The 15,273-nt window shown below is 49.1% G+C and overlaps 1 protein-coding gene across 1 annotated transcript in view; it reads left to right on the forward strand.

Moving 5' to 3' along the window:
• The window catches only part of HYDIN (HYDIN axonemal central pair apparatus protein), a 222,680-nt gene that overhangs the window by 47,843 nt on the left and 159,564 nt on the right, over positions 1–15,273 (forward strand). Inside the window, exons 15-18 of the mRNA XM_055000839.1 lie at positions 6,240–6,340; positions 9,963–10,098; positions 10,553–10,717; positions 12,873–13,025. Of these exons, the coding sequence (XP_054856814.1) occupies positions 6,240–6,340; positions 9,963–10,098; positions 10,553–10,717; positions 12,873–13,025 (555 nt within the window). The remainder of the gene's footprint in view (positions 1–6,239; positions 6,341–9,962; positions 10,099–10,552; positions 10,718–12,872; positions 13,026–15,273) is intronic.

A 15,273-nucleotide genomic window follows, 5' to 3' on the forward strand; every position in this document is an offset into this window, starting at 1 on the left:
CGAGAGCGGCCTCTCCAGCGCAGGGACCGGTGCGGCCGCCCCGTAGCGCGTCATCTACCAGGTCGGATCCGAGACCAGCTTCGGAACCGAGGGTCCTGGTGCCGAGTCCCCGGTCGGAACCGACGACCGGTTCGATTCCGATCAAGGCGAAGAGGTCGAAGCCGAGGTCCCCTTCGAAGGCGAGGAGTGCGTCGGTTCTGAGGTCTTCTTCGGAACCAGCGAAGAAGAAGAAGAAGACCAAGCATCACCGGTCGCCGCGTCCCGCTCCTCAGGAGGAGGTCATCGTGCTTCCTCACACGCCTTCCCCTCATCTGGGCTCCCCGGAGCCGGAAGACATCTCTGTGCCGGTGCCGGATCCGATGGCCTTCGAGACGGTGCCCGCAGAATTCTCTTCGGGACCGGAGCCGAGTCCGCGCCGTCGGAGCCGACCATCGCTTCCCCTTCGGTCGCCGAGGCTGGAACCGAGCCCGTCCCCTCGTCGGAGCCGTCTGTCGCCTGCCCGTCCGTCTCCACCTCCGGTCGGTCGTGAGCGGCATGGTTCCGGGGACAGTGTCCGATCTGTCCGGTCCGCTGCGTCCCGGCATCGACAGGCTTCCTACCTCCCCTCGCCATACCGTTGCCAATGGGAAGGGGCACCTGCGGGCTTCTCCGTGTCGGAACCGAGGCCTTCGACATCGAGGTCGGCGTGGGCTCCCCCTCCGCTCCAGGTTCCGGAATCCCAGCTCGGTTCCGATGAGGAGGAAGTGGGGAGCTTTGGCGGCTACCAGTCGGAGTCCTGGTCCGAACCATCGCCGGTTGAGGAGCTAGTGCCATCGGCGGACTCGCCATTCGAGGACCTCCGCATCTACGCCGACCAGATGGCTAGGATGGCCAAGGCTCTCGAGATGGACATCTCTTCGGCAGTCCCCCAGACCAAGGACAAGCTCCTCAAACGCATTTACGGGGACAATCCGGCGTACGTTGGCTTCCCCATGCTCGAGGGTATTGAGGAAATCGTGGAGAAGGTATGGCAGGTGCCCTGTGATCAGCCTCCAACATCCAAGAGGATTGAGCAGCTCTACAAAATCAAGCAGGGTACCTGGCCGGCGCTGGTGAAACACCCTCCACCTTCCTCCTTGGTCACAGAGGAGTTCAACCCCCGGCGATCGGGTCACTCCTCGGTGCCTGCCGATAAGGAGGGCAAGAAGCTGGATGCCATGGGCAGGCGCCAGTACATTGTTTCTTCCCTGGGTCTGAGGATTGCCAACTACCAGACCATCATGGCAGGGTACCAGCTGTACCTCTGGGAGAAGTTGGCATCCTATACACGAGACCTCCCTCCTGAGCAGAAGGCTGTGGTGTCCCTGCTGCAGACAGAGGCTGTGAGGCTGTCTAAGCAGCAGATGAACGCTGGGAGCCACGCTGCTGACACTGCTGCTAGAGGTATGGCGTCGGCGGTGGTCCTCAGGCGCCACTCCTGGTTGCGGTCTACGGCCCTGTCCCAAGAGGTACGTTCCAGGGTGGAGAGCATGCCATTTGAGGGGGACTCGCTGTTCTCCAAATCGACCGACGAGACCCTGAAGAAAAAGAAGGAGGACCGGCAGACGGCGCGGTCTTTGGGTCTGGCTCCAGCGGACAAGCCCTCCTCCAGGTCACGGTACGCTCCCCGGTCTGGCCCTTACCACTACCAGGGCAGATACCAACAGCAGCGGCCGGGCTACCATCAGTATCCGGCCTACCAGCAGCGGCCTTACCCTCCCGCACAACAGCAGAGGAGGCGTCGGCCCTTCAAGCCTCGTCAGGCACAGCAACCGGCCCAGCAGAAAGACCAGCAGGGCGCCGGGAGGCAGTACTGACGGGTCGCGCCAGCCGTATCCCCGAACTTTTCGGACAGACTTAGTCCACTCCTCTCTGAGTGGGAGTCAATAACATCTGACTCATGGGTCTTAACTATTGTTGAACTGGGATACGGGCTGGAGTTCGTTGAGCTGCCTAGATGCAGTTCACCCCTGACAGCTGTCAATAACACTATGGCCGAGCTGGATGCGGAGATCGTGTCGCTCTTGGCCAAGGGTGCTGTGGAAGAATTACCCTATGAGGACTCTGTAAAGGGTTTCTTCTCTAGGTTCTTCCTGGTCCCTAAGAAGGATGGGGGCTTACGTCCCATTTTAGATCTGAGGGGCCTTAATGCCTTCCTCAAGGTGACCAAATTCAAAATGGTTACGTTGGCGGCGGTGATCGCCTTACTGAAGCAAGGGGATTGGTTTGCGGTTCTTGACTTAAAAGACGCATACTTTCACGTGGGCATATGGAAGGAGCACAGGAAGTACCTGAGTTTTGTTTACCGGCAAAGGGTTTTCCGGTATAAGGTGCTCCCCTTTGGCCTGTCCACTGCCCCACGAGTGTTCACTAAATGTGTGGCCCCTGTGGTTTCCTTCCTACGGGAAGAGGGCTGTACCATCTTTCCGTACCTCGATGACTGGCTCATCGTGGCTGAATCGGAGTCTAGGCTGGTGCAGGACATTGGCTTGGTACTTAACACTTGCCAACGCCTGGGGCTCCTGGTGAACTTGGAGAAATCCAAGCTGGTGCCCAGCTGCAAGGTGTCCTACATTGGTGCACTTTTAGACTCTGTGGAGGGTAAGGCCCTGCTCCCCTTGGAGAGGGCTCGGTCCCTAAGGGGTCTAGTGTCCATGTTTAAAAGGCACCGGTTCCAGTCTGTGCGCACTATTCAGTGCTTACTAGGGCATATGGCAGCAGCCACCTCTGTGGTGCCTTTTGCTAGGCTGCGTATGCGCCCTCTCCAGAACTGGTTTGTGCGGAGGTACGATGCTCTGCTGCACCCTCCGTCCCTTAAATTCTCTATCCCGAGGGTCATCCTCTCCTCCTTGGACTGGTGGCTGTCTGATGACAACTTGTTTAGAGGGACCCCTTTCGGGTATCAACACCATGACATCACGGTTACCACTGATGCCTCTCTGTTGGGATGGGGGGCTTACTGTGGTGATGTGTCTGTGCAAGATGTCTGGTCTGACAGGGAAAAGACCCTCCATATCAATGTGCTTGAACTAAGGGCCATTCGTTTCGCACTTGTGTCTCTTACAGCACTGCTGAGAAATCGTCAGGTCTTGGTGCAGACGGACAACACGACTGCCATGTACTACGTGAATCAGCAGGGGGGCACAGTGTCCATGGCCCTGTGCCGGGAAGCCACACTCACTTGGCAGTGGGCTATCAAGAACGGCGTGTCGCTCCGTGCTATACACGTGGCTGGGTCAGACAATGCCCGGGCAGATGCCCTCAGCAGGGCCCCTTTACTAGACCACGAGTGGGAACTGAACGAAGAGTGCGTTGGGCCGATCTTCCGGATGTGGGGTCATCCAGTGATAGACGTGTTCGCCACTGCGGCGACCACCAAGGCCCACACGTTCTGTTCCAGGGCAGGGAGCGACCCCCTCTCTATTGGGGATGCCTTCCAGTTTACGTGGACACAGGGCTTGCACTACATGTTTCCTCCGTTCCCCTTGATTCCCAGGGTCCTGTGCAAGATAGAGGAGGACGGGACGGACTGCATCCTGGTGGCCCCCTTCTGGCCACGGCAGGTTTGGTTCCCGAAGCTCCTGCGAATGTCCCAACGGACGTATGTGAGTCTGCCCCCTCGGCAAGACCTTCTCCTGAACGGGAGCCTAGTCCACCACGATCCCAGGAAGCTGCACCTAACGGCTTGGCGGATCGTTCCTCCCCGATAGGCTTTACTGACGAGGTACAGAGGGTCCTCCTGAATGCTCGTCGGCCATCCACTAGGCGCGCTTATGCGGCCAAGTGGCGCAGGTTTGAGCTCTGGGCACTTGCCAGAGGAGTGGTGCCTGACAACAGTCCCTTGGGGGTTGTGTTCGAGTATTTGTGCCACTTGCGTGGCCTGGGCTTGAAGGTTTCCTCCCTCAAGGTCCACCTGGCAGCGATATCAGCTGCTCACACCCGAGTTGAGGGTGCTACGGTGTTTTCTAACCCACAATCCCGCCAGTTCCTAAAGGGCATGTACAATCTTTACCCACCTGTGTCGGCTCCAGTGCCTCAGTGGTCACTGTCCTTGGTGCTCTCACGTCTCATGTTGCCTCCATTTGAACCAATGGCTACCTTCCCCTTGGATATGCTATCCTACAAGGTAGCATTCTTGGTGGCCGTGACGTCGGCCAGGAGGGTCAGTGAGCTGTCTGCACTGCGGTCTGACCCCCCTTTTCTTGTGTTTCATCCCAACAAGGTGGTCCTGCGTCCCTGCCTCGGGTTCCTGCCCAAGGTGGTGTCCGCCTTCCACCTCTCGCAGGATATCTCACTGCCTGCATTCTTTCCTCAACCTTCCTCTAAGGGGGAAAAGGCCCTTCATTCCCTAGACTTGAAGAGGGCCTTAGCCTATTACCTTGATAGGACAAAGGAATTCCGCACCTGTCCTCACCTGTTTGTATGTTTTGGGGCCAAGGACAAGGGTAACAGGGCTTCCTCACAGACCCTGTCTAGGTGGATTGTGACGGCCATTAGCAAGGCCTATTCCCTGGCAGGGGTGGCTTGCCCGCTCCATGTCAGGGCCCACTCCACGCGGTCCCAAGCATCCTCTTCGGCACTCCTCAGGGGGGTGCCCCTGGTTAACATTTGTAAAGCAGCCACATGGTCCTCTGCAGACACCTTTGTCAGGCATTACGCCGTTGATGTCAATGCGGAGCAGGATGTATCTGTGGCCAAGGCTGTCTTACACTCCCTTTTTTCCTGAGGGAGTTTTGGAATGACTTTCTTGGCGTACCTGCTGGGTACCCTTGAGTGAAAGTGTGTATATATGTACCTGGGGGTGTGTATATATGTAAATATTGAATATTTATGTGTCCTTACACAGTTTTTTACATAGATGTATATATGCATATCTATTTATTGTTGTTCTTGTTTGTTCAATAAAATTGTGTTGGACTTCACCCCCGCCTTCCTTATTGTGTGAAGCTTGGTACACTCCCATGTGTGGAGGCACAGAAGAACGAAGATGAAAACAGGGTTAACATACCTGTAACTTATGTTCATCGAGTTCTTCTGTGCTGACACACAACCCTCCCTCCTACCCCGCTGTGAACTCCAATGCACAATACTGTGATGGCTGTAACGGATATTGGTGTTTTTAAGGTGTTATGGCTGAGGTGTGTTGGTCAAGCGGCGGCAAAGGAGAACTGAGGGAAGGGGCCGTTGGTCGCTGTAGGATCACGTGACCGTTTGGGCGGGAAGACGGTCGCTGAGGCGCGCGACAAACGGCCCCTTCGGAGCCTTGGAAGCTCTAGAAAATTCTCCGGCGTCTGGCCTGCGCCTGCGCAGTCCCATGTGTGTCAGCACAGAAGAACTCGATGAACATAAGTTACAGGTATGTTAACCCTGTTTTCCCACCACAGAACTCACATTTCACATCTGATTGAAAGACCATGTTGGTGTCCACGTGTCCATCATATGGACTTAGTAATATGTGAATCATCCCTTAGGCAGCCATACACTGTCAGGAGGCTTGATCAAGGGGTAGGCAAAACCATCCCTAGAACTTGAAAGAGTAATCTGCCCTTGAAGATTGTCAGGGTGGATTTCCGGGGAATTTCTGGGTGGCCTGGAGTATTTCAACTGAGCCTGCCATTTCCCCTTTTGCAAGCGTCCTCATTAAATGTTACAAGCATATACTCTAAGGCTGAGAGGCCAGTGATCTACAAATGAAATCTGCAGTCCCTGAACTCAATTCCTAGCTCAGACTGGAGGTCGCTTTCCTTTGTATGCCAAATATAAACGTCCCCCATCCATGTGGCTGTTGTGGGAGTGCTGCTGGCTTTTGAATCGCCAGGTTTATTTGCTGAGCCACACAAACAACTGTGGCATTAAAGGCATCCTGAGACCTGGGCTTTTACTTGGATGAGGGTTCACACAGTGGGATTAGCACTCGAGACATGCGTCGTGTAAGTAGGACTGGATCTAAGTGGTTTGAGAATTCTTCGTTAGCATCCCTTAGTAACAGTTCTTAATCACTTGCTTTCATTAAGCAGACTGCTCTTTGTACCCCAACACCCTGGGTTGCTTTTCTTATATTTTATGTTCCTGCCTGCTCCTCCTAGGATTAGGAAGAGGTCAGTTTTTTGGGATGGGAGTTGACATTTGCCAGAATAAATGCTGAATGGTTTGTGGACAGCCGCTGTGCTGCAGTTGGGAACTTTGCTGCTGTAACGGAAATGCTTTCTCTCCTATGGCAGGTGACTTTATGTTCCAACACTGTGAAGAAATACGAAACTGCCCTGGTGGTCGACGTGAAGGGTATTGGTGAGGAAGTGCTGGCACTTCTGATTACAGCAAGGTATTGCCACTTTCCCCGCTGCTGCAACAAAAGGCCCGTTAGCCACACAGCAGATGGAGGAGCTTCTGACGACTCCAGTGAGGATACCTGGAGGGCTGGGGTGGGAGACGCAAAGGAAATAAGAACTGCGATGAGCTGGGCTGCCTTGCTTTGCAAGAGAGAGGGGCCGGTTGTTCTCTTCATTGGGAATTAAGCCTGATTGCTAAGAAAATGCATTGACATGGGAAGGTTGTAAGTTATGACTCCGAGCCTAGCTGTGTGTCACTTTTCTGTATGGCCATGCACTCATTTTAATGTGCTCTCCGTAGTCACACAGCAGCTGTAAGAACTGCTTCTAAAAAGAAGAAACAGGAACCCAGATGGACTCAGAATGGTGCTGCTGGGGTAAGAGGGGCTCTCGTTCCCGATGCACTTTTCTTCCACAGAAAGTTTTCACGCGAGAGAACTGCATTATGGGGATGCAAGAGCCCTTCCTCCCCTGCAGCACTGTCCTGAACTCTCTCTTTTTGGGTTAAAATCTGTTCCTACAGCTGCTGTGTGACTCTGCAGGGAGAACATTAAAACAAGTGCATGCCCGGGAAGAAAAGTAACATCTAGAGAGGGCTTCATACATACGTGAGGCTAGAGCCCACTGCTGGAATGGGTAAAAAAACGCAGGAAAGGTGGGGGGGGAATGTGTGGGTTAAAAAGGCCGTGAAAAGCAAGAGCCACAATCTGTGGCGTTTTTACACAAATAATAATAATAATATTCGATTTATATACCACCCTTCAGGACAACTTAATGCCCACTCAGTGGGGTTTACAAAGTATGCCGTTATTATCCTCACAACAAAACACCCTGTGAGGTGGGTGGGGCTGAGAGAGCGCCAGAGAGCCGTGACTAGCCCAAGGTCCCCCAGCTGGCTTCAAGTGGAGGAGTGGGGAATCGAACCCGGGGCTCCAGATTAGAATCCTGTGCTCTTAACCACTACACCACACTGGCTCTCAAAGCTCCAAAGTGTGTAATTAAAGCCCAGCTATCATTCACAACAGCTGTAATTTGTGATAAACATGTTAACCTAGTTACATTAAGCAATTTCCTCAGTTCTCTTTAATTTGTATTTGATACAATCACATTGGAGTCTCGCCTTGATCGTTTGCTCTGCTGGGTATATCTAGCTCCCTCTGACCAAAGTTTCATTTCATGTAGCTGGTGAAGTAGGCTTTAGGCCACAAAAGCTGATGCTTTGATAAAGCTACTGCTCTTTAGACTCCTTTGTGCTTTTGCTATAATGAGTACCCCACCTGAATTGGAAACAGAATAAGAAATCTTGAGACTAAGAAAAGTGAAGTCTTGCTGTGCCGCAGAATGAATGAACGATGTTTGTGGCTGCTGCTTGATGCAGACTCATCAGTGGGATACATCTGCTTGATGGGTTGTGCTGATCCCAGCTGCTTTCCAAAGGGCAGAGAGAGACCGTGGTAACGGGGCCTGTGGGGAGCGGTCTATCAGGAACCCTTATGGTGCAAAGAGCCTCTTGCCCTGCTGCCCTTCAGAGGCAGCAAACTGTGCTGTGCCACCAAAGTAGAGGATGCTTCTGATCCCAAGACTCTGTTTGGACTCTTCAGTACTGCCCTTATTGGGCAGCCACGTTGGTGTCAGACTATGGAATCCCAGTTATCTAGAGTTCGTCTCCCCCCTTCTGCAAGAAGCACAAAGTTTCTTGATTCCAAAAGGTTTATTGAAAGACAATGCTCAGGATACAAGTGTCCATATTCCAAGGATTAGGAAAGCCTTGGCTGAACGAAAGCTTTGTTGAGAATGACACATACAAGGAAAGTAACAACACTTCAGACACCCATTCCCAGCCTCCCCCCTTAGTCCTGTCTAGAAGGCCTGGGAAGGGGTCGGCCAGAACGGGTTGATAAGAATTCTTCGCTCCCATGGGCAACACCTGGGCCTAGAGGGAGAGAACTAAACAACTACAGATTATACACAAGAACATGGCGTAGCTCTGGCTTGAGAACTGACTAGCAATTGGATTACGGAGGCAGTTTTGTGAAGCAGGTTGTGGTGAATCCGTGTTAACACTCTCTTGTGAGATTTTAAAAAATTACATTAAAGCAGCTGTGTGGTGGTGATTTGGATTGTAGCCATAGCGCTGAAGGAGAGCAGGGTTTAACCATTCTCTCCAGCCATTTTCCTTATCTAAATGACCCCTAAGAAGCTGCAGTTTGCTCCATGCAAGTAAAATACAGCGTCATGTATACTGCCTGTTTTTCTCCCTCCATCTGTACATGTGTCGGTTAGCATGGGATTGGGGGGGGGTCAGATTGGAAAACAGGAGGAAGGGGTTAATCACCATTTCCCGAAACAACCCAATCTTGCAGCACGTGTGTTGTGGAATATATTTTTGAGCCAGTTGCTTGCCTGTTTATACAGTGCCATCCCAGGGTTTGGCACCTCACAGAGTACAAGGAGATGGGCCCCTGCCCCAAAGAGTTTTAAGTCTAAAAACTGGTATAAAGGAGACAACAAAGGGGAGAGGAGACGGGATGGAGGGGGGGAGGGACTGGGAAAGGTTCATTGCAATCACACATGCTTGGGCATGGGAAGGGGGACTGAGGGGGGCTGGTAAAGTTAAGGATGCTTTTTTCCCCTTTGTGATTAACAGTCAAACTTGCTGTTTTTGACGGTGATGATCAGACACGAGCCTATTATTGGTTCTGATCAATTTGGCACTGAATGACTCAAAAGCCTGCCATATAGGTTTGCACACTAATGCTGCTATTAGTGTGCTATTAGCACACTAATGCTGCTATTATCCTTTCTCCATCCTTAGTATGCTATTTTTCAAACCTGCTTTGCTACAATCTTTTTGGGAAAAGCAGAATTCAGATGTGTTGTCATGTTGTCTGGATAGGAAGGTATGTATTGTCAAAGGTCTCACTGACATTGGCAGCATTTTCCTTTCATTTACTATTAGATACTGCCAAATTCCCCAGTGTGGCACCCGAGTGTTTTGAAGTTTATAGGACTAACCATTTGCCTTTTTTTTTTTTAAAAAAAAGCCCTTCAGTGGCACAGCAGAGGCGGAGTCATGCAGTGAAAATGACATCTGATGGAGGAAAGTGCAGAGCAGACTCCCATGTGGACACACCATTACCAATGCTCATGTCTCTGCCTTTGCAGCAGCGATGGATGCAAAACAGAGAATCCTTGCTGTGTGGATGCAGCCTTGGGGTGGTGGAGTTTTGCTGTCCTTACACATACAACTCTCCGCTGAATGTAGCACTTCATGCAGCTAATGAAAGATTCCGCCACAGTAAATGTGCTAGTCTTTAAACTACCACACGACAGCCTTGGCTTGTGAAAAAACTGTAAGCTGCTAACAAGGTTTCAGGATGAGAAATCTCCCCGTTCCCTGGACACATATTGATGGTGGTGGAAGATCTGCAAGTTGAAAACTAAGAGTTTCATTTTGTGACCACTTTCAGGGGCTGTTTAAAGTCTGAGTTGCTTGTGGGAGTGATGGGGCTCCACCTGACAGGGCTAACTGTGTGGTTCTCTGCCCTCAAAAGTCTCTCTCTCTCTCTCTCTCTGTGTGTGTGTGTGTTTTATGTACTTAATTTAATTGACTAGATGCGTCACACCTGCCCTGTGCGTGGCCAATCCCACTGTGAATTTTGGACGTTGTTTCCTGAAGTTCCCGTACAGGCAAATGGTGAAGCTCGTTAATGACAGTGACCTGCCAGGATGCTATGGCCTCCTCCCTCAGGTTAGTTTGTGCCTACTGGCTGCAGAAGGGGTGTTTCGGCTGAAGATCACTCCTAGGGTGTCAGCTTGGGTCCCTAGCATATCGGCATGTTCTGGTCCAGTAAACGGATTGGGAGTGGGGATCATTCCATTAGGGGCAGCTGTAGGTAAGGCGAGGAAGAGAAAAGAAAAATGGCAGGACCTCTTGTAACATTTTCCTGGCTCTACCTGCTTGGGGTTCCTGCAGTTGAATGTCTTTTGAGTTCTTAAGCTAATGAGGCTTTACAGAAAGTCGTGAAAAGAGTTAAATAAACGGAGCTGTCTTGTGACACCACAAGCAGGGGTTCTTCTTCAGAAGCGACTCTGTTACTGTGGCCTACAAATCCCCCAAACTCAATGGTATTCTTCACTGGAGCTTTGCAAGTGACAAGCACTCAGTTGCGTAGGCTGAATGTGATGCTTTTCTATCCGTCTAGAAATATGAGACGACCCCTCCAATCCTGCATTCCAGTCCAGCACCTTCTGGCATCATTCTGCCTCATACCACTGTTGAAATCCCCATAGTGCTGGAAGTCCAGGAGAGAGGACAGCAGGTAGCCACGGCTCACGTCTCTGTTTTTGGGAGTGAAGACCCACCTCTGGTGAGTGAATTGGAGGTTCGGGAGGTCTCTCCTTGCCAGGGGCAAAGCTCAATTAACGTTTCTTCTGAAAAACACATGCACAGGGTCTCTTCCAGGGTTGTTTCCCTGGTGATAATGAGTTGAATGGTTTCTTCACATCAGCGGGTGCGTTGGAAGAGTTCCTGGAGAGGGACAAAGATGTGGATTCACCTAGAAGGACTGCATGATGCACCATCTTGGTGTTTGACCCAGAGCAGTGGTTGGGAAGAGCACTCTGGACATTCCAATTGGACTGGAGAGTTTCCAAAACAATCTCGAAATGTATGTTAGGCTCAGGACATCCATTCGAGGCATTAAGCCTCTTTAAAAACTGCCCAACTGAAGGCTTATTTCAGACCTGCTTCTGAAAATTTGTCCCAAGATGTGGGTCATCTCTGCCTCTTTCCCTGTTGTGTTTTATGAGCATGACCCTAAGAAATGAAATAGTAAAGAGTCCAGTAGCACCTTTAAGACTAACCAACTTTACTGTAGCATAAGCTTTCGAGAACTACTGCTCTCTTCGTCAGATGCATGGAGGGTATGAAGAAACTGGCCAGATAAATATAGGTGGAGAGGGGAGGGCGGAGTAGATGCAAATCAGTAGCTTCTGATAATGGGATCAGTTTGCTTCTGTTAATGAAGTCAGTTACTTCTGATAATGAGATAACCATTCATAGCCTCTATTCAATCCAAGTCTGACTGAGTCAAATTTACATATGAATTCCAATTCAGCAGCTTCCTGTTGGATTTTGTTTTTGAAAGGTTTCTGTTGAACTACAGTGACCTTTAAGTCCTTGATGAAATGTCCTGGTAGATTGAAGTGTTCTCCCACTGGTTTCTGGATGTTGCCATTTTTAATGTCAGATTTGTGTCCATTTATTCTTTTGCGCAGAGGTTGGCACATCTGACTAAGAGAGCTGTGGTTCTCGAAAGCTTATGCTACAGTAAAGTTGGTTAGTCTTAAAGGTGCCACTGGACTCTTTACTATTTTGCTGCTGTACAGACTAACATGGCTAACTCCTCTGGACCGAAGAAATGAAACAGTTTCGCTTTATTCAAAACAAAAGCAGGGCAGGACCAGGGGCTGATGCTTTCCCTCCACCAGAGATTGATGCAAAAGCTCTAAACATGTCTAACTATTTTGCTAATTTGAGTCTAGTTAGTACCTTAAAGACCAGCAAGATTTCCATGGGATCAGCTTTGGAGAGTCAAAGTTCCTTCTTCAGAAACGACAAAGATACTCTGAAAAACTCACACCCTGTCCTATAGCCATGGCTGTTGAGATAAACTGGCGTGAAATAAGATGCAGGCAACAAGGCCGCCTTGGTCACAGCCCCAAGGAAATGGAATGCCGTCCCACAAGAGGCCTGCTCACTAGGCAGGGTTGCCAGCCTCCAGGTGGGCCCTGAAGATCTCCCAGAATTACAACTGGTCTCCAGACGAGAGATCAGGTCCCCTGGAGGAAATGGCAGCTTCAGAGAGTGGACTCTATGGCATCACATCCCTACGGAGCTTCGTTCCCTCCCCAAACCCAGCCTTTCCCAGGATCCACCCCTAAATCTTTAGGAATTTCCCAACCCGGTGCTGGCTGGCAAACCTATAGCTTGGCCACATCTTTACCTACTTCCCAGTAATTAAGGAGAAGCAGGGTGTTTGGATTGGGAGTAAGCAGAAACTGAGCTACCCTTGGTCTGCTGGCTTGTTGTTTCTTCTTTCTATGTTTTTGAGTTCTTGTTTGAGGTAACTGTATTTGACTTTAAATTATTATTTAAAGGCTGCCGGGATGGGGGTGGTGTTAGACTGGAACTGATTTAATGAATAAATGCAGTGGGACTCCTTAGTGGGAGTCCCTTGGAGGTATTTGTAGTGATTCAAGGCCTCAGGATGTAAATGTGGGAGGTGCGAAAGCAGACCCTGTCCATGTCAGTCATCTCTGTTCAGGTGAGGATTTCAGGCCAAACCAAACTGGCTTGTCAACAGGAAGATCCTTCAGAGGATCCCAATCCCCTTCCGACGTCCGTTCCTGCTTCCCTGTTGTGTTCACAGTGACTCAAAAGCACCATACTCACTCTGAAGGATGGTGAGGTGCTGCTGACTTTTCAATCTTTGGTCTGTTTCCTGTTGTTTTCTGGAGTAGGTGATCAAGCTGGTGACCTTTGGAGAAGGCCCGGTTGTTTATGTACATCCCGCTAAGCTGGATTTTGGCAATATCCAAGTCTTAAAGGATGCTTCCAGGATGCTCTGCCTTTCCAACCAGTCTGTTATTCCTGCACCATTCGAGGCACAGATGGTGAGTATGGAATGCTTTCCTAGCCAAAAAGGAGGTGGAGCAGCTTGTGGGCCTGTGGAGGCCTCTGTAAAATGATCTCATGATGGGAATCATCTTGGATGTGAGTGAGCGAGCAATCTTTGATGTGCATTGGACCTTCATTTAGTTGGCATCCCCCTCCTTTCTTTGCTTCTGGCTACGTATGTGACCAGTTCTTCTGTCCTCTGTAATATAGCAACAGCTGTGGAGCTAGACGAATGTGAATTAAGACTCTTGGTAAGTGGAGCAAGAGTTTCCTAAAAATTTCCTTGAGAAGACTGGGTTGGGACGCATCCACCCTCATTCTCAGTTAGCATTGTTACCAGCCTTTCATGGTGGAATCACAAAACACTTCCAGTTGACCAAACAGAAAGCATGAAGAATAAACTATATGAGCTGCAGAATGCCTAGTTCCAATCTTAGCCTTGTGACCACAAGCCACTTCCTCCATCTTGGCCCCACACTTATAACATGACAGATAACCACCACATGCCCCTCAGCATTGTAATGAGCACTGCGGAGGATTAAAGTACTCCCAGTTGCATACTGCCTTTGCCCAAACTCATAGATGGAATTTGCAAGTGCCTCTGCCAAGAACTTCTGAGTGATGATTCTGACGCCATTACCTGCTTTGAGACTATAATGCAGCTTCTCAAACCCTTCTTTATTAACAATAAGCCCTTTGAAATCACCTCATCCCCAGGCCAAGGGTGGTTTGATCAAGAATATAGGATTGAATTAAAATACAAAATAAGAATTTAATTATAGTCTAGGAAGATAGGACCCAAAATAGCGAGAAAAGAAAATGATTATTAAAATTAAACAAAGTAGACTTATAGAAATAATAGGCTAACAGTAATGAAAAGACTACACAAATGCAATTGAACTGTAGAGATGGAGTGTGATATATTGTATAAATATGTATTAATCCTGTAAGATTTGGTTTGATCTGTTTGTAGGTTGATTTGGAATTAAAACTAATAAAGCATGTTATTAAAAAAAACAGAATGTAGGGCTGCTAGGAAAGAGTTAGTATCTTACATTTGACAGTTTCACCAGGAAAAATTTGGAATATCCTCTAATTATCTCATGCAACTAAGGTCAGCTTATGAAAACCTTCTCAAAATGAAGAAACTTAATTATGCAAAATTGCAGTGGCAGGAATTAGGTTTAGCTGGTCGAGATAAGAAAGAAGCCCGATTTTGGGAACTTTTATCATTCAGTTTAGGTAGATCTTTCCCTGATTGGGACACATAAATTTCTGCAAGAGATTGGCAGCACACACTATAGTTAGATATTTGGTACCCTTCTGTCTTGGACCCAGTCCCTTTGGCTCAGATTCCTCCCTTTAACACCCTTTCTTTACCCCAATGGCCTTCTGTTTCAGAGTCAGAGATAAAAGGTCTTACTGCTTCTCTTCCCTTTGTCAAGGCCCCTGGTGAAGATCTGATTCCCCCAGAGATGTATAGGCATTTTCCTGATTGATGGTCACCCATTCTGGCCAAGCTCTTTACCCAAATTAATTCTACTGGCATTTTGCCTGCTGGTTGGGAACAGAGTGTTGTGCCTGTATTTAAAAGGGGCTCCAAATCAGTTCCAAGCTGTACAGTAGATTTTTACTGTGCAGATTGGAGGACTGGGAGATCTCCAGTTATGTTATTCATCTCGAACAAGCAGGGTTCAGGAAAGGGATAGGTATCGCTGACCATTGCCTGACCTTTTATCGGCTCAATAGAGTATTAAGGGTCCCACCAAGCCCTTGTTTGTGGCATTTATCGACCTCTGTACTCAGAGCCCAGAAACAAATTCCTTGCCGATTTTCTAAAAAGTATACACATTCTGTGGTGGTGAAAGTAACGTTCCTTCTTTTTGATACAGATCTCTAGGTTTCTTATAGAATGGCACAGTTGTTGTGGCAGCCAAGAAAATACAGGCTAGTGCTGTGTTTAAAGGCTGGAATACCTCTTTTATACATAGAGAAGGTGCTTTTGTGTTTTTTGTGTGTTTTTATGTGTTTTTAACACTTCAACATTATCATTTTGTTGTAGTTTCCTTATGTTCCATTTATGCTCTAATCGTGATGGCCTTTATTACTATACAATAAATGCTACTACTACTAAAAACAAAAACATATTGAGGTATACTGGCTATAATGTACAAAGCCCTTCATGGCCTTGGTCCCTCATATCTCTGGGACCATCTTTCTTCTTATGTTTCACTGGCAGCTTCT

The sequence above is a fragment of the Eublepharis macularius genome, chromosome 16 (genome assembly GCF_028583425.1).
Source record: "Eublepharis macularius isolate TG4126 chromosome 16, MPM_Emac_v1.0, whole genome shotgun sequence".
Classification (NCBI taxonomy): domain Eukaryota; kingdom Metazoa; phylum Chordata; class Lepidosauria; order Squamata; family Eublepharidae; genus Eublepharis; species Eublepharis macularius.